This window comes from Papio anubis, chromosome 7, assembly GCF_008728515.1.
Source record: "Papio anubis isolate 15944 chromosome 7, Panubis1.0, whole genome shotgun sequence".
Taxonomy (NCBI): domain Eukaryota; kingdom Metazoa; phylum Chordata; class Mammalia; order Primates; family Cercopithecidae; genus Papio; species Papio anubis.
The window spans coordinates 48,920,684-48,948,241 of NC_044982.1; the positions used below are offsets into that span (position 1 = coordinate 48,920,684).

At 39.2% G+C, this 27,558-nt stretch overlaps 1 protein-coding gene and 1 long non-coding RNA gene across 4 annotated transcripts in view; one reads left to right on the forward strand and one right to left on the reverse strand.

Annotated features, from left to right (window-relative positions):
- Positions 1–27,558, forward strand: part of SLC35F4 (solute carrier family 35 member F4) — a 291,291-nt gene that overhangs the window by 257,937 nt on the left and 5,796 nt on the right. For 2 of the 3 annotated variants that reach the window (XM_031668079.1, XM_031668080.1), the window contains exons 4-6: positions 16,010–16,229; positions 25,260–25,385; positions 27,315–27,507. In XM_031668079.1, the coding sequence (XP_031523939.1) occupies positions 16,010–16,229; positions 25,260–25,385; positions 27,315–27,507 (539 nt within the window). Of the gene's footprint in view, positions 1–7,929; positions 8,225–16,009; positions 16,230–25,259; positions 25,386–27,314; positions 27,508–27,558 lie in introns of those variants that run through there. The other variant, XM_031668078.1, reaches the window with a different exon arrangement.
- On the reverse strand, positions 16,059–27,364 carry LOC103886273. Its single transcript, XR_002523370.2, has 4 exons — positions 27,261–27,364; positions 25,286–25,441; positions 22,278–22,475; positions 16,059–16,202 (listed from the first exon to the last, which is right to left on the reverse strand). It is a non-coding gene; the product is annotated as an uncharacterized LOC103886273 (long non-coding RNA).

Consider the following 27,558-nt stretch of genomic DNA (forward strand, 5'->3'; position numbering starts at 1 on the left):
ACTAATGAGTGAGAACATGCAGTGTTTGGTTTTCTGTTCTTGTGTTAGTTTGCTGAGAACAGTTTCCAGCTTCATCCATGGCCCTGCAAAGGACATGAACTCATCCCTTTTTATGGCTGCATAGTATTCCATGGTGTATGTGTGCCACATTTTCTTTATCCAGTCTATCATTGATGGGCATTTGGTTCCAAGTCTTTGCTATTATGAACAGTGCCGCAATAAACATGTGTGTGCATGTGTGTTTTTAGAATGATTTATAATCCTTTTGGTATATACCCAGTAATGGGATTGCTGGGTCAAATGGTATTTCTAGTTCTAGATCCTTGAGGAATCGTCACACTGTCTTCCACAATGGTTGAACTAATTTACACTCTCACCAACAGTGTAAAAGTGTTCCTATTTCTCCACATCCTCCCCAGCATCTGTTGTTTCCTGACTTATGATCACCATTCTCACTGGCCTGAGATGGGATCTCACTGTGGTTTTGATCTGTATTTCTCTAATGACCAGTGAAGATAAGCTTTTTTTCATAGCTTGTTGGCTGCATAAATGTCTTTTGAGAAGTACCTGTTCACCTCCTTTGCCCACTTTTTGATGTTTAAGTTCTTTGTAGATTCTGGATATTAGCCCTTTGTCAAAAGGATAGATTGCAAAAACTTTTTCCCATTCTGTAGGTTGCCTGTTCACTCTGATGATAGTTTCTTTTGCTGTGCAGAAGCTCCTTAGTTTTATTAGATCCCATTTGTCAATTTTGGCTTTTGTTGCCATTGCTTTTGGTGTTTTAGTCATGAAGTCTTTTTTTTTTTTCCTTTTTCTGAGATGGAGCCTCACTCTGTCACCCAGGCTGGAGTGTAGTGGCGCGATCTCAACTCACTGACAGCTCCACCTCCCAGGTTCACACCATTCTCCTGCCCATCCTCCCGAGTAGCTGGGACTACGGGCACCCACCACCACGCCCAGCTAATTTTTTGTATTTTTAGCAGAGACGTGGTTTCACCGTGTTAGCCAGGATGGGCCCGATCTCTTGACCTCGTGATCCACCCGCCTTGGCCTCCAAAAGTGCTGGGATTACAGGCGTGAGCCACTGCCTGGTCTAGTCATGAAGTCTTTACCCATGCCTATGTCCTGAATGGTATTGCCCAGGTTTTGTTCTCAGGTTTTTTATAGTTTTAAGTCTTATGTTTAGGTCTTTAATCCACCTTGAGTTAATTTTTATATAAAGTATAAGGAAGGGGTCCAGTTTGTTTTCTGCATATGGCTAGCCAGTTTTCCCAACACCATTTATTAAATAGGGAATCCTTTCCCCATTGCTCGTTTTTGTCAGGCTTGTCAAAGATCAGATCTGTGGTGGTATTTCTGAGGCCTCTGTTCTGTTCCATTGGTCTATATCTCTGTTTTGGTATCAGTACCATGCTGTTTTGGTTACTGTAGCCTTGTAGGATAGTTTAGTTTGAAGTCAGGTGGCATGATGTCTCCAGCTTTGTTCTTTTTGCTAAGGATTGTCTTGGCTATGTGGGCTCTTTTTTGGTTCTATATGAAATTTAAAGTAGTTTTTTTCCCAATTCTGTGAAGAAAGTCAATGGTAGCTTGATGGGAAGAGCATTGAATTATTCTTCCTATCAATGAGTATGGAATGTTTTCCCATCGGTTTGTGTTCTCTCATTTCCTTGAGCAATGGTTTGTAGTTCTCCTTGAAGAGGTCCTTCACATCCCTTGTAAGCTGGATTCTTAGGTATTTTATTCTCTGTGAACAATCGTGAATAGGAGTTCACTCATGATTTGGCTGTCTATTACTGGTGTATAGGAATGCTTCTGATATTTGCACATTGATTTTGTATCCTGAGACTTTGCTGAAGTTGCTTATCAGCTTAAGGAGATTTTGGGCTGAGACAATAAGGTTTTCTAAATATACAAAATCATGTCATCTGCAAACAGAGACATTTGGTTACCCTTTATTTTTCTCTCTTGCCTGATCACCCTGGCCAGAACTTCCAAATGCTTTGTTGAATAGGAGTGGTGAGAGAAGGCATCCTTGTCTTGCATCGGTTTTGTTTTTTTTTTTTCAAAGGGAATGCTTCTAGCTTTTGCCCAGTATGATATTAGCTGTGGGTTTGTAATAAACAGGTCTTATTATTTTGAGGTATGTTCCATTGATACCTAGTTTATTGAGAGCTTTTAGCATGAAGGGCTGTTGAATTTTGTCAAAGGCCTTTTCTGCATCTATTGAGATAATCATGTGGTTTTTGGTCTTCCAAAGTGCTGGGATTACAGGCATAAGCCAGTGTGTCTTGCCTCAACTTCCATTTCCTATCACCACTTTGCAAGTGCTTGGGAATATTAATTCTCACCATGAGTTGATTTTCTATATGTGTCCATGAAAACTCAGCTATAGTGAAAGAAGTAAAAAACAATTCAAAAAGAATAAATGCTTACTGGCTTGGGAGAGCCCTATAACTCTTTGAGATTACTAAAGATATTTTGTATTTGATTCTCATCAAAGTAGACATGATCTTGCATTGTAAAATTTTTTAACAATATTTGATTATGGGGGAATGTGATTATCAGACTACAATTGTCCCTGTTTGAAGATACCTATGTGCACCTATACAGTATGTGCGTTCTACTTGAATGCTTCCATGGTTTAGACAAACACATTGATTTAAAACAACAAAAGTTTTGTATAAAAAGAAGTACCTCAAGAATACCTCAAAGCAAGCTAAGTCAGTTTGATTTAAGATAACCGATTTAAAACAAGAGACTGCTGCTAGCAGAAATGTTTGGGAATGAACTATCTTTTTCACATCTCTGATGTCAGACTAACTCTGAACTTAGTAAAATCTGATTTAGCACTCTACCTATAGTGCAATGGTAGAGTGAAGTTGACCATTTCTGAAATAGAATCAACGGGCTTTTATTGTCAAGCAGAAAACACTATCTTTGAAGGGAATATTCTCCAGTGGCCTCCTCCATATGAGGTAAAATTGTCAGACAATTCTTAGATCCTTGATCTTTTTTTCCCTGTAGACTCATTAGTACCATCTGCCAAGAAGTCATTCCCAAAGCTCTCATGACTGAACAAGGGGAGAACAGTTAGTGTATAAGACTGGAAATAGGATTTGTCCCATAACAGCAGAACCTCTGACTATTTTCTCTAGAATGGTATGAAAGCATTTCCAGTTTTTTTTTTCTTGTCAGTAACATCAAAATAATTTTCAATAAAGTATCAAATCTAGATGGAGAGGACTATTTAGAAGTAGTTTTTGATAATCATTTATATACTACAGAAGAATTCAGTTGCCTCAGGTGAATTTGAAATTTAGGAAGAAAAAATTGTATAGCATATTATTAACAAGGATGTTTTCTTAGGGGAAAAATTCTTTAGAAAGCATTAAACTAGAGCAAAGATATTTGCCTATGTCAGGCACCTATAAAATGTGCTTAAGATGCTATTTAACATATAGAAAGGGTTCCATAACTAGTGGCTGCTGTTTTAATAATAAGCATAACTAAATTATTAGTGTCCTCTAACTTCTATGCTTCATTTCAAGCTATACCACCTGTCAATGCCACTTGCCCAGAAAGTCTGATCTCATCATCCCAAAGAGAAACCCACTGTTTATTTGCTTCTCCATAAAAATCCATATTTTTTTTAGTTTTCATGTTTCTTAGAGTTTAATGCTTAAATAGTATGAGATTTTACACAAGTGACCTGGCATTTGGATGGAGAGCGTTTTTAATGTCTACAACAACGGTGACAAAGGGGAGAAGGTTGGCTATGAGAGAAAGGGAAGGAAAGGGGAACAATGAGGGAATGAACACCTGGGAGACAAGATGAGCCAGGTAAGAACAGTCTCCGCCTGGCAGCAGCATCTTCCCAGCTGCTTTGCTGGTCAGGCTCTGCCTGTCTGGAGTACACATCTATTGGTCTTCCCTGTGTCCAAAATATTTGCTTAGGAGCACTCCTCCCAGCATGATGGTCGGCTCTTGGTTAAAGAACAATCGCTGGCTAGAGCCAGTGATAAGAAAAAGAAATCCTTTAATCAGGAATGGGTCTTGTTATGGTGGTTCTTAATAAATGTGTTCATATTTTAAAAGTCAATCAGTGGTTCTAAATAATAGGATAAACCCACGACTCTCAACTCCAGCTCCACACGGCAGATTTCTCATGGAGCAGATCACCTTATAAGTATAGAATATGAACTTTGTGCCCAGGATGCTCTATGAAAACTTCCTCTGGTTCTATGTATGGGCTAATTCAGACTATCCCATTGGCTGTGGGGCTCCAGAGACACTGTTCACTTTTGTGTGTATGTGAGCGCGTGTAATTTCTGTTTACTTTGCAGAAGGCTTTAGGTTATTTAATCTCTTCTTTGAAGTTCTGTCTCTTTTTTTTTTTTTAATTTATTTATTATTATTATACTGTAAGTTGTAGGGTACATGTGCATAACGTGCAGGTTTGTTACATATGTATACTTGTGCCTTGTTGGTGTGCTGCACCCATCAACTCATCATTTACATCAGGTATAACTCCCAATGCAATCCCTCCCCCCTCCCCCCTCCCCATGATAGGCCCCGGTGTGTGATGTTCCCCTTCCTGAGTCCAAGTGATCTCATTGTTCAGTTCCCACCTATGAGTGAGAACATGCGGTGTTTGGTTTTCTGTTCTTGTGATAGTTTGCTAAGAATGATGGATTCCAGCTGCATCCATGTCCCTACAAAGGACACAAACTCATCCTTTTTTATGGCTGCATAGTATTCCATGGTGTATATGTGCCACATTTTCTTAATCCAATCTGTCACTGATGGACATTTGGGTTGATTCCAAGTCTTTGCTATTGTGAATAGTGCTGCAATAAACATACGTGTGCATGTGTCTTTATAGCAGCATAATTTATAATCCTTTGGGTATATACCCAGTAATGGGATGGCTGGGTCATATGGTACATCTAGTTCTAGATCCTTGAGGAATCGCCATACTGTTTTCCATAATGGTTGAACTAGTTTACAATCCCACCAACAGTGTAAAAGTGTTCCTATTTCTCCACATCCTCTCCAGCACCTGTTGTTTCCTGACTTTTTAATGATCGCCATTCTAACTGGTGTGAGATGGTATCTCATTGTGGTTTTGATTTGCATTTCTCTGATGGCCAGTGATGATGAGCATTTTTTCATATGTCTGTTGGCTGTATGAATGTCCTCTTTTGAGAAATGTCTGTTCATATCCTTTGCCCACTTTTTGATGGGGTTGTTTGCTTTTTTCTTGTAAATTTGTTGGAGTTCTTTGTAGGTTCTGGATATTAGCCCTTTGTCAGATGAGTAGATTGCAAAAATTTTCTCCCATTCTGTAGGTTGCCTGTTCACTCTGATGGTAGTTTCTTTTGCTGTGCAGAAGCTCTTTAGTTTAATGAGATCCCATTTGTCAATTTTGGCTTTTGCTGCCGTTGCTTTTGGTGTTTTAGACATGAAGTCTTTGCCCATGCCTATGTCCTGAATGGTACTACCTAGGTTTTCCTCTAGGATTTTTATGGTATTAGGTCTAACATTTAAGTCTCTAATCCATCTTGAATTAATTTTCGTATAAGGAGTAAGGAAAGGATCCAGTTTCAGCTTTCTACTTATGGCTAGCCAATTTTCCCAGCACCATTTATTAAATAGGGAATCCTTTCCCCATTTCTTGTTTTTGTCAGGTTTGTCAAAGATCAGATGGCTGTAGATGTGTGGTATTATTTCTGAGGACTCTGTTCTGTTCCATTGGTCTATATCTCTGTTTTGGTACCAGTACCATGCTGTTTTGGTTACTGTAGCCTTGTAGTATAGTTTGAAGTCAGGTAGCGTGATGCCTCCAGCTTTGTTCTTTTGACTTAGGATTGTCTTGGAGATGCGGGCTCTTTTTTGGTTCCATATGAACTTTAAAGCAGTTTTTTCCAATTCTGTGAAGAAACTCATTGGTAGCTTGATGGGGATGGCATTGAATCTATAAATTACCTTGGGCAGTATGGCCATTTTCACGATATTGATTCTTCCTATCCATGAGCATGGTATGTTCTTCCATTTGTTTGTGTCCTCTTTTATTTCACTGAGCAGTGGTTTGTAGTTCTCCTTGAAGAGGTCCTTTACATGCCTTGTAAGTTGGATTCCTAGGTATTTGTTTCTCTTTGAAGCAATTGTGAATGGAAGTTCATTCCTGATTTGGCTCTCTGTTTGTCTGTTACTGGTGTATAAGAATGCTTGTGATTTTTGCACATTAATTTTGTATCCTGAGACTTTGCTGAAGTTGCTTATCAGCTTAAGGAGATTTTGGGCTGAGACAATGGGGTTTTCTAAATATACAATCATGGGAAATTCCCTTTGAAAACTGGCACAAGACAGGGATGCCCTCTCTCACCACTCCTATTCAACATAGTGTTGGAAGTTCTGGCTAGGGCAATCAGGCAAGAGAAAGAAATCAAGGGTATTCAGTTAGGAAAAGAAGAAGTCAAATTGTCCCTGTTTGCAGGTAAAGGTTTTTAACACAGTGGGGCAGCCACACCTGGCTCATTAAGCAGTAGGAACACATTCAGCAGCAGAGCCAGCAGGTTCTGGAGACACAAAGTGAGCGGGCCCCACACACTGCCATTGGCAATCTCCGGGCTGCGTGACTTTAACCCTCAGCATAGGCCTCGTGCTTAAGTGGGGTCCCTGGAGACACAAGAGAATCTCGTAGACAATTATCATCTGGGATCTCAGCTCAGGGACTCCGAGTGACCTCTGTTCCTGTTTAGCTTCCTGATAGGTACATGAATTCATTATGTTAACTTGTTTTTTCCATGAAGGGAGACAGCCTTCATGATTATCACTTTTAGAGAGTTTTGGCTATTTTAGGGTGCTGTAAAATTGCTGCTACATTTTCTTAGTAAATGTACAAAGCAGAATTTGTGTGTCCAGAAATATATTAAATAGTCATTTGTGATGAGGTGGGAAATGACTGTGTAGTCAGGACTTGCTCTATTCTTGGGACACATTACTTTTAATTTAGTAATCATCTCTGCTGCATTTTTTTTTTTTTTTAAGAGACCGGGTCTCCCTCTGTCACCCAGGCTGGAGTGCAGTGGTACAATCATTGCTCACTGCAGCCTCAAACTCCTGGGCTCAAGGGATTCACCCACCTCAGCCTTTGGAGTTGCTGGGACTAAAGGTATATGCCCCACCCCCCTGCAAATTTTTTTTTTTTTTTTTGCATAGACAAGGTCTCGCTTTGTTGCCCAAGCTGGTCTCGAACTCCTGAATTCAAGTGATCCTCCCGCCTTGGCCTCCCAAAGTGCTGAGATGACAGGCATGAGTCACAACACCAGGCCATTTGCTACAACTTAAAAAAAAAAAAGGGAAAATGGAAACATATTTCTCACTCCCTTTTCATGTTGGTGCATACAGAGCAGCCTGGGCTGCATTCTGCTCATTTCCCCATACAGACAGAACAGTTTCTATTGGTGTTTTACATTGTAATGACAGAGGGGAAGAACAAGAGAGCTGGTAGGACCTTGGGATGCTTCCTAAGGCTTCTTATGGGAGGTGTTATGCCTCACATCTTCTCACATTTGATAGGAGAAAGCGGGGCATGGGGCCAAGACCAGTCTTTGGGGGCTGGGATGTGTACTGCTCTTACAAGGCAAGGGCACACTGGAAAACAGCGTAGCATCCATCAAGTCCATGAGCAACCTCATGGACTAGATGGGGACTCAGATGCTTACTGTATTGGGTAGAGCAGAGAGTCCAGAGAAAAAGTGAGCCGAAGTTATCAGTCTCCTCAAATGATGGTAGAAAAGAAAATCACTGGTAATTCTACTGTCTGCCTCTTTGGTTTCATCCATCTTTTTTAAGGAGCTGATATATTTGATTGCTGTTTCATAACCTGCTTTCCACACATTTGTATTCCTTTCCTGTTTCCAGCAGACGATGGGACACAGACTCATTCTGAGAACAGCAGCCAAGAAAACAGAATCAAGGCTCGCTGCCTGTCTTGCACGTCCATGGTTCTGAAGGGCATCTGGGGACTCTTGATCATCTTGTCAGTATCATCGTCTTGGGTTGGAACTACACAGATTGTAAAAATTACTTATAAGAACTTCTATTGCCCATTTTTCATGACTTGGTTTTCAACAAACTGGAACATTATGTTTTTCCCAGTCTATTATTCTGGTCATCTAGCCACTGCTCAAGAAAAGCAATCTCCAATGAAAAAATTCAGGTAGGTTTCATGTTAACTGGCCAATAAGAGATTATTGAAATGTTTTATGAAAATATGCCCATTTTTATATCTTGGGAATATGAGTTGAGTTTTTTGGGGTATGTGAAGAAGCAAGATCTAAGGTTGGTGACGAGCACTAGAAGCAGAATCAGTCCTTCCTTAAAAATATGTGTCTATAACATGGCAGGCACTGTACTGGTGCTTTTGCATGTCTTATAACTGGTGGTAACATTTACATTTTAAGGTGGTGTTATCCCCATTCTAAGACAAGAGGAAACAAATTCAGAAAGGTTGAATGACTCATCCAAGGTTATACACTTATAAATAATAGAACCAAGATTTAAATCTAGATCTATTTCTGAAAGTCGTGTTTTTTAAGAACATCCTAATGCATCAAGCCCAGAAAAAAAAGGTATTAATAAGATTATTACACAAACATTTGCTCAATATTCTTGACACTGAGATGCCTAGCAGATGACACAGCCTGATTTCATGCAATGGGGAGTTTGGCACTAAGAAACTTGAAAAGATGCCACTCTTTGCTGGTTAGATGCGCATGGGGGCTTTGTCTGTTTCCTTGCTAACCATGAACAGTGGTGGTTGGGCTTAAAGTCTTATGGTTCCAGTGGTTGTTCTGTACTAAACCTGGCTTCTGTAACCCCCTCTTGGATGGCTCAGGAAGCTGACAGGGCTGATGTTACCCAGCGCTGCATGGCACTCAAGGGAGGCAAAAGCAGCATTTGGGTCCAAGTACCTTTGCTTAGTGGACAGCTCCATGAAGAGGGAAAAGCCTGATGCTGAGAAGTGACTTCCAGGAAAATTGCTCTCATCACCCAGGAAAAAAAAAAAAATAGGGACATCAGTAGACCGCAGATGGAAGAAGAGTCCTCCACATGGACTTATTCCTTAGCAGAATAAATTTGTCTTCCAGGGGCCAAAATCTTTCTTACCCCTATACCAAATGAAATTATTACAGTTGGTACATTATAAGACTCTTCTTATAAACTTAATGTGGAAGGGTCTATCTTCAAATTCTATTTTCTGTGTTTTTGAGACAGAGTCTTGCTCTGTCACCCAGGCTGGAGTGCAGTGGCGTGATGTCAGTTCACTATAACCTTCGCCCCTTGCCTCAGCCTCTTGAGTAGCTTGGGTTACAAGCGCGTGCCACCATGCCCAGCTAATTTTTTTGTATTTTCAGTAGAGGTGGGTTTCACCATGTTGGCCAGACTGCTGTGGAACTCCTGGTCTCAAGTGATCGGACCACCTTGGCCTCCCAAAGAGCTGGGATTACAGGCGTGAGTCACCATGCCTGGCCTCAACTACCATTTTCGTTCTTTTGAAGGTGCATGTACTAATTATTCATTTGGCCTTGAAGAATGTTTAATTTGTGATCACCTTTTACAGTGACTTGGCAGATTTTTCTGTTTTTATTATACTTTAAGTTCTGGGATATATGTGCAGAACGTACAGTTTTGTTACATAGGTATACACGTAGCATGGTGGTTTGCTGCACCCATCATCTATGTTAGGTATTTCTCCCAGTGCTATCCCTCCCCTAGTCCCCCACCGCCACCAACAGGCCCCAGTGTGGGATGTTCCCCTCCCTGTGTCCATGTGTTCTCATTGTCCAACTCCCACTAATGAGTGAGAACATGCAGTGTTTGGTTTTCTGTTCTTGTGTTAGTTTGCTGAGAACAGTTTCCAGCTTCATCCATGGCCCTGCAAAGGACATGAACTCATCCCTTTTTATGGCTGCATAGTATTCCATGGTGTATGTGTGCCACATTTTCTTTATCCAGTCTATCATTGATGGGCATTTGGGTTGGTTCCAAGTCTTTGCTATTATGAACAGTGCCGCAATAAACATGTGTGTGCATGTGTGTTTTTAGAATGATTTATAATCCTTTTGGTATATACCCAGTAATGGGATTGCTGGGTCAAATGGTATTTCTAGTTCTAGATCCTTGAGGAATCGTCACACTGTCTTCCACAATAGTTGAACTAATTTACACTCTCACCAACAGTGTAAAAGTGTTCCTATTTCTCCACATCCTCCCCAGCATCTGTTGTTTCCTGACTTATGATCACCATTCTCACTGGCCTGCGATGGGATCTCACTGTGGTTTTGATCTGTATTTCTCTAATGACCAGTGAAGATAAGCTTTTTTTCATAGCTTGTTGGCTGCATAAATGTCTTTTGAGAAGTACCTGTTCACCTCCTTTGCCCACTTTTTGATGTTTAAGTTCTTTGTAGATTCTGGATATTAGCCCTTTGTCAAAAGGATAGATTGCAAAAACTTTTTCCCATTCTGTAGGTTGCCTGTTCACTCTGATGATAGTTTCTTTTGCTGTGCAGAAGCTCCTTAGTTTTATTAGATCCCATTTGTCAATTTTGGCTTTTGTTGCCATTGCTTTTGGTGTTTTAGTCATGAAGTCTTTTTTTTTTTTCCTTTTTCTGAGATGGAGCCTCACTCTGTCACCCAGGCTGGAGTGTAGTGGCGCGATCTCAGCTCACTGACAGCTCCACCTCCCAGGTTCACACCATTCTCCTGCCCATCCTCCCGAGTAGCTGGGACTACCGGCACCCACCACCACGCCCAGCTAATTTTTTGTATTTTTAGCAGAGACGTGGTTTCACCATGTTAGCCAGGATGGGCCCGATCTCTTGACCTCGTGATCCACCCGCCTTGGCCTCCAAAAGTGCTGGGATTACAGGCGTGAGCCACTGCCTGGTCTAGTCATGAAGTCTTTACCCATGCCTATGTCCTGAATGGTATTGCCCAGGTTTTGTTCTCAGGTTTTTTATAGTTTTAAGTCTTATGTTTAGGTCTTTAATCCACCTTGAGTTAATTTTTATATAAAGTATAAGGAAGGGGTCCAGTTTCAGTTTTCTGCATATGGCTAGCCAGTTTTCCCAACACCATTTATTAAATAGGGAATCCTTTCCCCATTGCTCATTTTTGTCAGGCTTGTCAAAGATCAGATGTGTGGTGGTATTTCTGAGGCCTCTGTTCTGTTCCATTGGTCTATATCTCTGTTTTGGTATCAGTACCATGCTGTTTTGGTTACTGTAGCCTTGTAGGATAGTTTAGTTTGAAGTCAGGTGGCATGATGTCTCCAGCTTTGTTCTTTTTGCTAAGGATTGTCTTGGCTATGTGGGCTCTTTTTTGGTTCTATATGAAATTTAAAGTAGTTTTTTTCCCAATTCTGTGAAGAAAGTCAATGGTAGCTTGATGGGAAGAGCATTGAATTATTCTTCCTATCAATGAGTATGGAATGTTTTCCCATCGGTTTGTGTTCTCTCATTTCCTTGAGCAATGGTTTGTAGTTCTCCTTGAAGAGGTCCTTCACATCCCTTGTAAGCTGGATTCTTAGGTATTTTATTCTCTGTGAACAATCGTGAATAGGAGTTCACTCATGATTTGGCTGTCTATTACTGGTGTATAGGAATGCTTCTGATATTTGCACATTGATTTTGTATCCTGAGACTTTGCTGAAGTTGCTTATCAGCTTAAGGAGATTTTGGGCTGAGACGATAAGGTTTTCTAAATATACAAAATCATGTCATCTGCAAACAGAGACATTTGGTTACCCTTTATTTTTCTCTCTTGCCTGATCACCCTGGCCAGAACTTCCAAATGCTTTGTTGAATAGGAGTGGTGAGAGAAGGCATCCTTGTCTTGCACCGGTTTTGTTTTTTTTTTTTCAAAGGGAATGCTTCTAGCTTTTGCCCAGTATGATATTAGCTGTGGGTTTGTAATAAACAGGTCTTATTATTTTGAGGTATGTTCCATTGATACCTAGTTTATTGAGAGCTTTTAGCATGAAGGGCTGTTGAATTTTGTCAAAGGCCTTTTCTGCATCTATTGAGATAATCATGTGGTTTTTGGTCTTCCAAAGTGCTGGGATTACAGGCATAAGCCAGTGTGTCTTGCCTCAACTTCCATTTCCTATCACCACTTTGCAAGTGCTTGGGAATATTAATTCTCACCATGAGTTGATTTTCTATATGTGTCCATGAAAACTCAGCTATAGTGAAAGAAGTAAAAAACAATTCAAAAAGAATAAATGCTTACTGGCTTGGGAGAGCCCTATAACTCTTTGAGATTACTAAAGATATTTTGTATTTGATTCTCATCAAAGTAGACATGATCTTGCATTGTAAAATTTTTTAACAATATTTGATTATGGGGGAATGTGATTATCAGACTACAATTGTCCCTGTTTGAAGATACCTATGTGCACCTATACAGTATGTGCGTTCTACTTGAATGCTTCCATGGTTTAGACAAACACATTGATTTAAAACAACAAAAGTTTTGTATAAAAAGAAGTACCTCAAGAATACCTCAAAGCAAGCTAAGTCAGTTTGATTTAAGATAACCGATTTAAAACAAGAGACTGCTGCTAGCAGAAATGTTTGGGAATGAACTATCTTTTTCACATCTCTCATGTCAGACTAACTCTGAACTTAGTAAAATCTGATTTAGCACTCTACCTATAGTGCATGTAGAGTGAAGTTGACCATTTCTGAAATAGAATCAACGGGCTTTTATTGTCAAGCAGAAAACACTATCTTTGAAGGGAATATTCTCCAGTGGCCTCCTCCATATGAGGTAAAATTGTCAGACAATTCTTAGATCCTTGATCTTTTTTTCCCTGTAGACTCATTAGTACCATCTGCCAAGAAGTCATTCCCAAAGCTCTCATGACTGAACAAGGGGAGAACAGTTAGTGTATAAGACTGGAAATAGGATTTGTCCCATAACAGCAGAACCTCTGACTATTTTCTCTAGAATGGTATGAAAGCATTTCCAGTTTTTTTTTTCTTGTCAGTAACATCAAAATAATTTTCAATAAAGTATCAAATCTAGATGGAGAGGACTATTTAGAAGTAGTTTTTGATAATCATTTATATACTACAGAAGAATTCAGTTGCCTCAGGTGAATTTGAAATTTAGGAAGAAAAAATTGTATAGCATATTATTAACAAGGATGTTTTCTTAGGGGAAAAATTCTTTAGAAAGCATTAAACTAGAGCAAAGATATTTGCCTATGTCAGGCACCTATAAAATGTGCTTAAGATGCTATTTAACATATAGAAAGGGTTCCATAACTAGTGGCTGCTGTTTTAATAATAAGCATAACTAAATTATTAGTGTCCTCTAACTTCTATGCTTCATTTCAAGCTATACCACCTGTCAATGCCACTTGCCCAGAAAGTCTGATCTCATCATCCCAAAGAGAAACCCACTGTTTATTTGCTTCTCCATAAAAATCCATATTTTTTTTAGTTTTCATGTTTCTTAGAGTTTAATGCTTAAATAGTATGAGATTTTACACAAGTGACCTGGCATTTGGATGGAGAGTGTTTTTAATGTCTACAACAACGGTGACAGAGGGGAGAAGGTTGGCTATGAGAGAAAGGGAAGGAAAGGGGAACAATGAGGGAATGAACACCTGGGAGACAAGATGAGCCAGGTAAGAACAGTCTCCGCCTGGCAGCAGCATCTTCCCAGCTGCTTTGCTGGTCAGGCTCTGCCTGTCTGGAGTACACATCTATTGGTCTTCCCTGTGTCCAAAATCTTTGCTTAGGAGCACTCCTCCCAGCATGATGGTCGGCTCTTGGTTAAAGAACAATCGCTGGCTAGAGCCAGTGATAAGAAAAAGAAATCCTTTAATCAGGAATGGGTCTTGTTATGGTGGTTCTTAATAAATGTGTTCATATTTTAAAAGTCAATCAGTGGTTCTAAATAATAAGATAAACCCACGACTCTCAACTCCAGCTCCACACGGCAGATTTCTCATGGAGCAGATCACCTTATAAGTATAGAATATGAACTTTGTGCCCAGGATGCTCTATGAAAACTTCCTCTGGTTCTATGTATGGTGCTAATTCAGACTATCCCATTGGCTGTGGGGCTCCAGAGACACTGTTCACTTTTGTGTGTATGTGAGCGCGTGTAATTTCTGTTTACTTTGCAGAAGGCTTTAGGTTATTTAATCTCTTCTTTGAAGTTCTGTCTCTTTAAAGTTAAAATTTATCTTTGGGAAATCTTACTTTCATTTTACAAAAATTCTTCCTTTTTGGTAGTCTCCTACATGAAAGTAAACAAATTTCAATACAAGTTTCTGTGTGTGCAGCACATGTCTTTAACCTTCCTGCAACTGCTGACCTGGCAACTCCCAACATTCTCATCCAGTTGAAAGTCACATTTACTATGAAACTTAATCTTTAAGGCTGTACTCCCTGTGCCTAAATTCTTTATCACTCCTCCTCTCTACATGGTCTTTTTTTGGGATTACATCATTCATGTGAACGTTCATGTGAGGCAAACATTGGCTAGAATTTACTTTGATTTGCAATACTTTGAGGCACACTAATTTCACTTAAAACTGGAAAAGAAACTAGAGTACCAGTACTAGAGTCCTGTAAGTAGATTTCATTATAAACATATGCATATATTAATAATGTGTTGCTTTGAACAAGATTACTTATACTACTCATGAAAATACAATGCCTGACAGTTGCCCCATAAATGCTTGAATGTTCGTGAACAATTGAGTGGAAAAAAATTAAGTAAAATTCTCCCAGTAGTAAGTCTGTTTTCAGTCCATCGTCATATAGGCGCAGTCATTGTGTCCCTTCCATTACTACCTGTTTGTATGACTAGCTTGAACATTTTTATTAAAATGGCCCCTCAAAGCCAGGTGCGGTGGCTCTTGCCTGTAATCCTGACACTTTGGGAGGCCAAGGTAAGCAGATCACCTGAGCTTATGAGTTTGAGACCAGCCTGGGCAACAGCGTGAAGTCCTGTCTCTACAAAAAATTTTCAAAAACTAGCCTGGCATGGTGGTGCGTGCCTGTAGTCCCAGCTACTCAGGAGGCGGAGGTGTGAGGATGGCTTGAGTCTGGGAGGCGGAGGTTGCAGTGAACCAAGATCACGCCACTGCATTCCAGCCTGGGTAACAGAGCCAGACCTAGGGGGAAAAAAAAATCATGTTTAGGCCTAGGACATAAAGGAAAAAAATAGCCCCTGGGGCTAAATGTAGCCAACTTAATTGAAAATCAAATAGAAGATTTAACAATTGAAGTGACCATTTTCTGACACTGAATTCAGACAATTTCTCCACAAAAGGGCCAAATGTTTGTATCTAAGTACAACCTGAGTTTTCTATTTAGTTTTTATCATGTGGGAGTTATCACAGAGCCTTTCTTCATTTTTCTGCCTTAAAAATGCTAGCAAGAAAAAAATTAGTCAATTGGGCAGATATATTAGAAAGAGGCGTAGTGTCTTAGAAATAAAACCCAAAGACATGTGTGCCGCACAGACGTATGACAGTCCCTTTCCCTCCAGGTTCTAGGAGTTGTCTGTAGCCTGTTCACAGAGCAGTAGCAGCCTTGACCCTCTCTCGTTTGCCCACTGGGAAAGAATCTTCTCCCTCTTCCAGTAGCTAGTGATTTCAGCAACTACCCATTTCTGTATTTCTCCAGGCTCTTCTGAGAATGCTCAAAAACGACAGAATGGCTTTTCAGGCCACCTCCAGAGAATCTCTCGGAGAAGAGAGCCTAGCTCTGTGCTTGGGCACATGTGGGCTGTTTTCCAAGGAACCTCATACACTCCCTGAAGCCTGCAGATTTCAGAACTGGGTTTGGTGTACTTCACAGATGAAGGATGGGTATTGAGTGTTTGTGCTCTTACCTGAAAATGGCTGCGATGAGTCAGATAAGACAAGAGGTGTCACCATCAGTACCTGGATATTAATTTCTGTTTTCTTTCCTAGGGAATGCAGTCGGATTTTTGGTGAAGATGGTCTGACATTGAAGCTCTTTCTTAAAAGAACTGCTCCCTTTTCTATTCTATGGACTTTGACTAATTACCTTTATTTACTGGCTTTAAAGAAGCTGACGGCCACTGATGTCTCCGCTCTGTTCTGTTGTAACAAAGCCTTTGTCTTCTTGCTGTCATGGATTGTGCTGAAAGACAGGTTCATGGGAGTGAGGGTAATGGCATACTTGATTCAATGTGTGATGCCTGCCTTTAGCATAAATCCCTGGCTTCAGGAGAGCCTGTCTGCTTTGTTTCGTGGAGTTTCTGTAAAACTTTTCTCACTTGTTCTGAGTACAAACTGAAATCTGAAGACGCATTAGAAAGCCCAGGCAGTTACAACATCATGGAAGGATAAACAGTTTGTTTCTACTGGTTAGTGAGCTGATTCCAACAGGAGGCACTAAAACAGGCAGAGAAAACAAGTTCCTATTTTAGAATCAATTTTTAGAATTAATGGTGTGATCAACTTCTTCTGTCCTCAGGAATGAAGGGTCTGAGAAAATTAGCCACTATATAGATTACGGTTTGCAGTTTTCAATCAACATATGTTGAGATGACCCCCATTCCCCCCACCAGATGGATTTAATTAATATCGGTGTAAGTAGATAAGATTACCAAACAATAATTAAAGTCACTGGTAATGGCACAATGCTGTTAAAAGTGACTATATATCTAGTGTGACTAATGCAGAAATGGAAGTACAAGCAACAACTTCTTTTGGATACAAATCCTTAGTTGAACTGCATTAAACTTCCACCAACAACTTCAGTTCTGAGTTTATTCCTTTCAGGAGTAATATGGATTAAAAACATATATATTTATATGCTTGTTCTATGTTAAAAATAGATTGCTTGGAAGCCTTGAAGACTTAAGGAGGCAAATCTCATTCATATAATCCGGCATGCCACTATGATGAAAATATTGAGACAACACTTCTTTAGAAGGAGGTACAAATGAACATCAGTATTACACAACTTATCTTCTCTGAAAGAGATGTCCAAGATATAATTTGAAACATTTTGTTATCAAAACATTGCTCTTATTGGCAATGATTCCAAGGTCCTTTCCCCCTCCCAAATGCTGAAACTAATGTCTATATTAGAGAGAGGGTTTATGATGGTCATTAACCCTGAAAGCTTTTCTTAAAAAAAATTTTTAAAAAGTTAGACAATTCTGATTTTATCTTGGGAGATGCTGCTCTGAAATTTAGAAGTGAAGCTTGATATTAATAATAAGTAGAAAGCTTTGATAGAAGACAAAATCAGAAACTGTGAGTCAGTCCATGGTACCATTACAATATATCCAAATGTGATACTACGTTATTTACTGTCTTACCTTAGATTTGACCCCAAAGGGCTCAGCATCACATATTTATACCTGGGGCACTGGTGCTGGCTGTCTACCGTCAGATACCCTGACAAGCCCTTGAGAGCTGGAAGCTTTCCTATATTGTCCACTGTTCTTTTCAAGATGTGCTACATAATCCATGGGGCCCAGTGCAAAATGAAAATGCAGGGGCCCTGTTAAAAACTGTTAATTTTAAGATAACAACAGAGCATTAAACCAAGGGTGGGGACCTTCCAAGCACGGAGCCGCCCTATGTATCAACATAGGTCATCCCCTAGGAAGTCAGCTGTCTCTCTTTCCAATGTCTAGAATATTGCAGGACACAAAGTAGGGGCTCAATTGATACTTGAGGATATAGTAAATGAATTCATACTTCTGAGATCTTTCTTTTCACTGTCTTTCACTACCATGGACCATGGATCACCCATAAGAACCTGGAGAGTCTTGTCAGAAGAGGGGAGAAGAGAGATTTGGAGGCTCTTCTGTTCTTTTAGTGGCATGCAAACACCAACATTAAATCCATGTTTTCACCACTAGATTTACCAGCAATAAAATCCACTGTATTAGAGTGAATGAACACATTTAACCATGGACCTCACTGATGCAAGAGGTTACATCCAAAAAGGTACAGTGTTTATTTGAGGTATTTTAGAGAAAAAGAAAACAACTATGTAACTTATCTTTAAATAGCAGATTTTAAAAATCAAAAATCTGCCTAGAGGCTACCAACCATTGCCAGTTTAAATTTGCCATCTGCAGTGGGTTGCGTGGTGACTCCAAAAAAGATCTGTCCACATCTTAATCTCCCAAATCTGTCACTGTGACCTTATTTGGATAAAGGGTCTTTGCAGATATTATTAACTTAAGGATCTTGAAAAGGGGACATCATCTTGGATTATCAGAGTAGGATCTAAATCCAATAACAAGTGTCCTTATGAGAGACTCACAAAAGAGACACACACAGAAGAGGAGGCTGCAGCGATGTGATCAGAGACACAGAGACTGGAGTGATGTGGTCACCAGCCAGGAATGCCAGGACACTCACCAGAACCCTGGAAGAAGCAAGGACTGTATCCTTCCCTAGAGATGCCTTTGGTCCCAGCTGTATTTTGAACTTCTGGTCTCCAGAACCGTGAGAGAATAAATTTCTGTTGTTTTAAGTCACCAAGTTTGTGGTAATTTGTTACAGCAGACTTAGGAAACTAATACAGCATCTGTAATTAATAACACTCAGTAGAAGAAATGTTAAATAGTTAATAAGTACTTGTTAATGAATATATCCATAAGTGAAGACATCAGAGATAGCAGAATAGTAAGCATTAGTGTCAGGCATCCTGTAAAACATCAGATATTTTTCTTTGTAAGTAAGAGGAAGTGTTCACTTCTCACTGTGAGACATTAGGACATGTTCAATGCCACGTTCCAGAAGAATGGTAAAGTGTAACTTTAATGATGCCCACAGTCAGGCCATGGAATGTGAGAAGCACAGAAACGTATTCAGCATTTTGCCTTTGAGAGTATCAGCAATTATTTTCATCCCAAGACATATTGAGAACACATATAATTAGGTCATTTGAGAAATTAAAGGAGGGCAAACAGCACTGACAACATAAATGTGGCTCTTACTGTCCACATCTATAAATAATATAAAGCATAGCTCCTCCAGATGTCATCCCACTGGACTACTCAAAAAAATAAATAAAACAGTTAAAGGGATGCTTTCAGTCATCAGATTAAAATTTATATTTCTGGTTCATGCTAAAGCATCAGTAGTTTAGAAACAGATGTTTGTTGGATTATAATTCTCATATGCTTAGCCCCAGGAATGAGCACGTTTAAAATGAGAAGCTATGACCTTCCCTACTTCTAATTTTTTTTTTTTGTAAAAAGAACACCATGAAAAGACACTTGAAGTTACAACATCATAAATGTGGGTTTATCTGGACCACCAGTAGGCCAGAATTACTGATGCTCACATAAAAATGAATTACATATTATGAATAACTTGCTAATATTTTCTTTTGAACACTGAATTATAGATAGAAAGGTAATCTGTTTTACATTTAGTATGAAGTCATTTCAGCCAATTTATTGGTAATCTATGGTTTGTTTAAAAGCCCTTTCATGAGTAATTGCTTGCAGCTAATCTGTGATCATCCCATGAAAATTAGTAAACTTCTTTAAAAGATAATTTTTTGATTGCAAAAATGTTAGAAAGTGATAATCCAGCTCTTGCAGCTTTGAAAATAGGTGTTTTCCTGTCTCTCAGACCTTATGTTTAGCTAGAGTTCTTAAATTCATAAGAACCAGAGAACCCACCTTTAAAAAAAAAGAAAAAAGAAAAAAGGTTCTTTCCAAGGGGAATGTGCCACTGGCTGGTAGCTTTCTTCTCTGCTGTTGGTATCTGTTTTACACCAATGAAAAGAAGATGCCAGACTACAATGGTAGAAACTGTCTTTCAGATTTTGTCCCTCTCTTATTTTTTTATATTAGTCATTCAAATTTTTCTTACATTTTCCAATTTCCTTGAAGATATGGAGAATATTGGTGGTTGGTGGATGGTTCAGCAGATTCCAACTGTCTTAGCAGATTATGAAATGAATTAGTGTCCCTCTGGGTTGGGAGCCACATATTTTCCAGCCATATTTGGGTCCCTGTGCAGTTAGCTTCCCAAACTATGGCTGTTTCAAAGACTTTCCAGGATCTACCAAAAACTGACTGAAGTACATCAGTTAAACTGAATCTTTCATTGTATAGCAGGTACTTCTTTGAATTCAAATTGGGCCCCAGAATGCTCTAAAACAGTACATGAGAGCTGAGCTGCTACTGATTTATGCTGATATTAAGATAAGAATTAGGATGACACATAACTTGACAATTTGTTTCCATCTTGCCTTTGGTTACTCTTGATTCATGTGCAACGCAGAATTCTCTACCCAGAACTCCCATGCTTCCTAGAAGAGGCAGTGGAGGATGGACAGTGGGAGTCATCCTCCCTCTTATCCCTCTCTTGGCAGGACAATGACTTATGAATACAGCCAAGAGAGGAGACAGCTGGGTTGTGCTGGCTGTCTGATTTTACACCCACAAGGAATCTGTAACCCCTTCAACAAGGTGCAGTCAATGTGTCTACCCTCCACATATATCCTTCACTCTTTCCTCACGGGATTTCTTTACATCTTTGACATCCAGGTCTCCCTTTGAGATCATTTTCAAATGGATTTTATTCATATAAAAATCCACACGTGTAGGGAGAGGGAGAGTTCAGAGGGCCAGCATCCCTTGGGTGTGCTGCTATCCAAGATACCCCACTGCCCGTCTCACATACAGCATCTGGACAGCTATAGATTGCCACACCTCTTATTTTTCACACTTCAGCACTTGTTCAGTTTAATAGAATCTGAGTTAAAAAGACAGTTTTTCATAGAACCTTAAATATAACATATGCAGAAGTTTAAGGATTCTGTATAGCCATAGTTCCTTGAAAATCAACTCTATCTAAATTTACCCAGAGAGATAATCATCAGCCTGTTTCTCATCGGTCAAACTATTAACGTGTGTCCCAACCTCAACTACTGACCTTTAGTTTTCAACTTGAGTACAGCAGCTGCCAGCAGTGTGGTCTGAGATCTGCATTTTTAGGGCTGCTGTAGGCTTTGGAATTCAAGGGTTGATTTGTGAACCAGCTGCTTCATACGCACCTAGCTTCAAGAAACGGAACTAGCCTCAAGGCAAAGTAAGGAAACATGTTTGGATTATAATTACTCATTTTGACCTTTAAAATCTTAAAGGAACACTGTAGGAAGAGAAGCAACTAAAGGTTCATCCAATGCCTTGGACCCTGAAGGAGCTGGTACTGTTATGCAAATAAGAATTGTGAAAACCATCTGTGAATGGGAACCATAGTGAATGGGATAAGGTTGATAAACCCTCTTGGAGATGCAGAGAAGGACCAAACCTTTGTGGGCTTTTGATGGCCTGAGCCAAAAGAGAAAAAGAAAAAAATATAGAAGAAAACAAAAACAGCCAAAACCAGGTATTTCTTTAGGCTTTATCTGTACAAACTAATTATTTGAAAGATAAAAGAAACAACCTCCATGCAGGGTCACAGGTGGCATTTAGTACAGTGAGATCACCAAATGTCCACTGGTAAAGCCCTTTTTGGGCTTTAGGAACAGGCTCAAATGACCACACAGATCCCCTCTGATTGGCTCTGAAAATTGGTGCAGAGAGCTCTCTGAGGGCCCCAGCATGCAGAGGAAGATAGGTGGCTCAGGAGGCCATGCCACTCAACTGGCATGCTGAGATAATGGGCTAAATAAATCCTCTTCCTTCAATGACTCACCCCAGGTGGGCACACCACAATGTGTGAGGGCAGAGAGGTTTAAAAATTTTAAATGGAGGAGCTGGCAGTTTTATGGTCACTATGGTTACTAACATTCTAACCTAAGCCAGGTTCAGATAATGGTAATGGTAAGGGTTTTTTCCCCCGCCCCCCATCTTTTTTGTTTGTTTTTGAGACAGGGTCTCATTCTGTTGCCCAGGCTGGAGTGCAGTGATGTGATCTCAGCTCACTGCAACCCTCACCTCCGAGATTCAAGCGATTCTCCTGCCTCAACCTCCTGAGTAGCTGGTATTACAGGCATGTGCCAACAAAGCACGACTAATTTTTGTATTTTTAGTAGAGACGGGGTCTCGCCATGTTGGCCAGGCTGGTCTCAAACTCCTGACCTCATGTGATCCACCCACCTGGGCCTCCCAAAGTTCTAGGATTACAGGCATGAGCCACTGTGCCTGGCCTAGTTTTACATCTTATTTAGACACTTCTGCTTGGTTAAGAGGCTGGAACCGGAATAGATTGTCAAGAGACCCACATTTTTCAGAAGCCGAGCAGGTGGCACCACTAGATGGTGTATTTTCAGCAGAATTCCTCTTATGGATGTTAATGTGTCCCAGGAGCACTTCAGTGGTTGTCATCATGTTAATGAACACATATGAGCATTTTTAGGCGCTGGCTTCCTGCAGACACATTTCCAGAAAGCTGAGGCCAAGAAGAGTCATTTTGTGTTTTTCTGTTGAGAAGAAAAGATTATTAATCCCTCTTTGATGACTGATGGATTCTGAAAATGCGTGTGACTGACACGTGCTTAGGATATTTGTTCTCCGGACATCTGAAGAGTATTTACTCTCTAAAGTTAAACCAGTGGTTTAACAACCACTCCACAACTTTTCCTCATTTTCAAGATTAGCTGAGATCTCTTCCTTCACTTACAACCATATAGATAAGAAATATATTTAAAATTTCTTAAAATATAGCCATAGAGAATTTGACCTATCAGATATTTATGAAATTTAAATTAAAATGTGGCAAATAATTTATCTATTCCCACTACACCCTCCACCTGCACCCTGCCCCAAGAACCTACTGTATAACTTATGAATTACTGCTCATATCATGGAGAATTTTTCTAACATTTCAGATACTCAGATTTTCATTCTTTCAGAACTTAACAGCATTGTCTGGCCCCCTAACGTGAAAAATGCTTCTCTCTGTGAAGGAAATTGAAAGAGACACTGCTGTAATTGATATGTCAATTTAAGTGGTCCAGGCTAATATTTTCACAAGGACTTGAATATAACAAGTAATGAAGATCTTTAAGAGGCTCACTATGGTTATAATTTTGAATTGCTACAGAGTTATGTAATCTTTACCCACATTCAATTCCTATCTTGAGGAAACATAATAGAAAGTTTATGCATATCTATTTTTACTAGTGGCTAACTCAGAAAAGGAAGAGTTCCTACCTGTGGTCATATGTTGGGGATAATGATGCCAACTGCCTGTCCTTTTCTAGACAGCATTTTGTTTTTTGCTTTGGGGTTTTTTAATTGGTTTTCACAATTTTCTAAATCCAGAATTACATACTACAGTGTGTAATTACCTAAACCCATGTGTTATGTATTACAGAATGCTTTTAATAATTTAAAATATAGAATAGCACATCATGTGAAAGTTTGTTAGGATTTACACTGTTTTGTTAGTCTTGTCTTGAAGTAACCACTTGTTTATTTGACCAAGAAAATACAACACTTAGCTAAAAGAAAACAAATATTAACTCAAATGTATTCTCCTGCTAATTCAGTCTTATGAAGGAAATCTATTTGTACTCATGAACACTAACCAGTGAACATTATTTAAACACAAAACCAAGTCAGGATATGCCAATATCTAATGTGCCTTTTTATTTCCCTGAAATCAGATCCCCCAAAGAACTATTGCAAATCCCCAAATCAAGGAAAATGATAACCCTCATAGAATTTCCAGGTCTTGATAACTCCCTCACTGTGTTTATTGATGAGTCTGTTACTTCTTGTTTAGGAAATCTCCTCGACACCTTGTGGTGTGTGTATTAAATTCTATTCCCTATAGTTTAAGGACGAATCTAACCAGAACACACACCCGGCAGCTTTAGAGAATATGATATTCACTCAGCAAGAAAACCACCTCCCATCAAGCAGCCTCCTGATAATGTTTAATGAAGATGATTTTTCACTGCTGACATGTCTACGTCTGTTCTCAAGTACTCCTGCTGTTTTTCATTAAGGACACTTTAATATGGAGCTACTCTGAAACCAAGTGGGCCCTTGTTTTTGGTGACCATTAACAAAAGACATGCTTTGGCAGCGTCTGAATTCTATGTCATTGGGAACATACTTTGCACTGGTCTCAAGCGAGTCAATAATTACATGTTAAAAATCTACATGTTATAAAAAATAATTCACTAATAGTGTTCAAAAGGGCCCCCGAAAATCACATATGTGAAAAAGCTATCTTTACTTGGGAATTTCTCTACTTGGGAATACTCAGAACTGAAGCTTAACAAAATTAATTACTATGTAGGTTTAAATTTCTCACAAATTTTCATCTGGATTTTAAAGTCAGTGAAACCATTTCACAAGGAAATGACATATTGTCACCTGTTCCAGCGTTATTTTACTGTTTGCTGTAGCTCTGAACTGCTTTCCAGTAGAACTGGTTCAAGATAATTAAAGAGATGACACAAACCATTTCACTAAGGGAGTAGACTCCTGTTTTGAATATAGCAAGAATCATGTCAATTTACAGTAAACCATGATGACTTCAGTTGAATTATGAATATTTCACTTTATGCAGTTAATGCTCTAGAATAATTAAATGAAATTATCTTTCAGTGTTTTTTCTGAAAAATGAATTTTCATGTGAACAAAAGGAAGTACTGGCTTCCATTTGACATTCCAAGCGACAGTGCAGACTCAGCTTGCTCCTCTATAAATCTCTATGAGAATTTATTTTCTTTCTTTTTTCCCATTGGCCTAAATTTTGCCTCTTAGCTGTATCAATATCATGTCTCGCTAATCAGGTCCTGATTAGATGGAGAGCTTCAGAAACATACATTGATCCAAGGAGCTGATTAAAATGTATACTAAATTGGAGGAAAAAGAATAGATGAAATACAGAAGATATGAAAACACTTAGAAGTGACTTTCTATTAAATTTATTTCAGCAGTACAAATGTTAATCTCTAGAAAGCTTGAGCTAAAAAATTGAAATTATTAGGCCTAAAAAAGTAAAAATATATTAAAAAGAATAAAATTACTATTAATTATAATGTGAACAGCTTTTATATTCTGTGCCTGGATATCTCATGAACATATTGATTTATTTCTAATACTGAGCCTTCCTACATTTAAAAAGTGATGTACAAAAGGTAATTAGGTTTAAGGAATTACTTAGCAGTTTTATAAAGTCTTGAATTGCCTGATCTAGGATCCAGAGGCATCATTGCTTTTCTGTTTCTTTGCATCCTATTTGACAGATAGTTGCTGCAATAATGGCAATTACCGGCATTGTCATGATGGCGTATGCAGATAATTTCCACGCTGATTCCATCGTAGGAGTGGCATTTGCAGTGGGCTCAGCCTCTACATCTGCATTATATAAGGTATGTTGTGCATTTTCTTTTGTAAGCAACTGTCACTCATAACTTAGACTTGAGTACTAAAGTAAGAAAGTAAGATGAAAACATTGATTAGAAAGAAAATAGATGTGTTGAAATGATAGTAAGTAAATTAAGTACTCGTTATGTGATGGGTACCTGCCTGAAAATTTTGCCTGTTTTAATACAACCTTATGAGGCATACATATTTATTTCCACTTTCCAGGTGAGGAAACTGGGGCTTTGAAAGATTCAATAACTTGCCTCAAATCATACAGCCAAATAGTGATAGAACCAAGACTTAAACTCTGGACTAGCCCACTTCTAAGCCCATGTGCTATGCCCTAATCCCTCATTTAGCAGGCAGTTATAGCAGGAACATTAGAAAGTCATCTTCTCTCCCTATGTTTCTTTAATTTAATTATCTATGGTCATTATTTTAATTCAAAAGAGATGTTAGAAATAAGCTATCACTAGAGAGCTGTTTGGCACATATTAACCCCATGCCACAAGAGCTCATGTTACTAGCAAAATGAAGAACCTCTTTTTTTCTCTGATGGATGCTCTAAGTCAGTTGTATGTACCCACCATTTTTTTCTCCACTGGAGTTCCCTGTCATCAAAGAAAATTCTATTCAGAGTCATTGCACCTGACTTCAGAAGTGAGAACTAAGAGAGCAGATCTAAAAGGTTATTCCCCAAAGCTCTACTTTTAAAAGTCAACTTTCTGGATGTATTAAAGAACTGTTCCAATTTCACCTCTCTTGGTGTTTCAATGAGAAAACACTCTTTGAAAGGCAGCAAATACCCTTTTCATCCCTCCTGGAAGCCTTTTCTGATTATTAACCAACACTGTGGCTCAGAGGGCATGAAGTCTATTTCCATATTGACATTTCTTGGCCCATTGATTCTGTGTGACAAGCTTGACAAATGTTCACTCAACGGCCATTAGTGTCTAACTTGCTCCCCAAGTGAGATTCATGAAGATGTCTGATGTGACCAAAGACTACCACGTGCTCAAATTCTTTTGATTAAGTCTTTCAGCAGAAAAAAATAATTAGTTCAGTTGAAATTAGAAACAGTACCTGGGGTTGCTCTATGACCAGAATGGCTCTCTTGCAGAGGGATTTCCCCTGACCAGGTTACAGAATGTATTCATTCTGAGAGTGGTAATATTTGCTGACATGTACCAAATCATATCTGCACCATAATATAATTCCAGGCAGAAGAGATCTGTCTCACTCTATGTTGTTACAGGATTAGTATAGGGAGTGGTGGGCTTAAGAAGCTAAGAAATATGGACTCTACACTTGGCTTTCTCCCTGACCTGTTGTGTGATTTTATCTTAGCTATTTGCTTCTCCTTGCCATCTTCCTCTGCACACAGGTTTATAATATATAAAAACTGTTTCTTAATCTGGGGAACAAGCACCATATTTGTGAAGTCATTTTAAGCTCACAAAGAAAATTGCATATAAATCCAAGGCATAAATATTATTTCTCTCAACATAATGACAGGGTCTCTCCATCCAATTTACTTTTCAGTATCTATCAAAATAAGGATAAAACAAATCCCATGCTTTAAGGTAAGGATTAATGGCCGTCAGTCCTAGAAGATTTTTCTGGGCTTGTCTGGACTCTTATTTATCATTTGCCTGATACCCATCACTGATGGTGGCACTAAACACAATGGACAGTACCCAGCAGTTTTCAGCACCATAAGAAATTCATTTTATGACATTTGCAATTTCATATGAAGGCTATAGAGTATTTTAATTCCTTATCTCAACAGCCCATCTAGTGCTGTGAAGGTGTCAGGGCAAGAAGAAATGGAGAATAAACTCTGGGCCAGTTAGCTCACAGTACAGAATCATAAGACTTACCTTTCTGTTCTAGCTAAGCCTCTGTGTGGCTGTAGAGTTTCTTTCTCATTCCAGGTCTTGTTTAAAATGTTTCTTGGAAGTGCCAACTTTGGGGAAGCCGCACACTTTGTCTCCACCTTGGGTTTCTTCAATTTGATCTTCATCTCCTTCACCCCAGTCATCTTGTATTTCACCAAGGTGGAGCACTGGTCCTCTTTTGCAGCTCTGCCGTGGGGCTGTCTCTGTGGGATGGCAGGGCTGTGGCTGGGTAAGTGGCCTTGGGTTTTGCCTTCCATTCCCTATATCACTCAATCTTTCT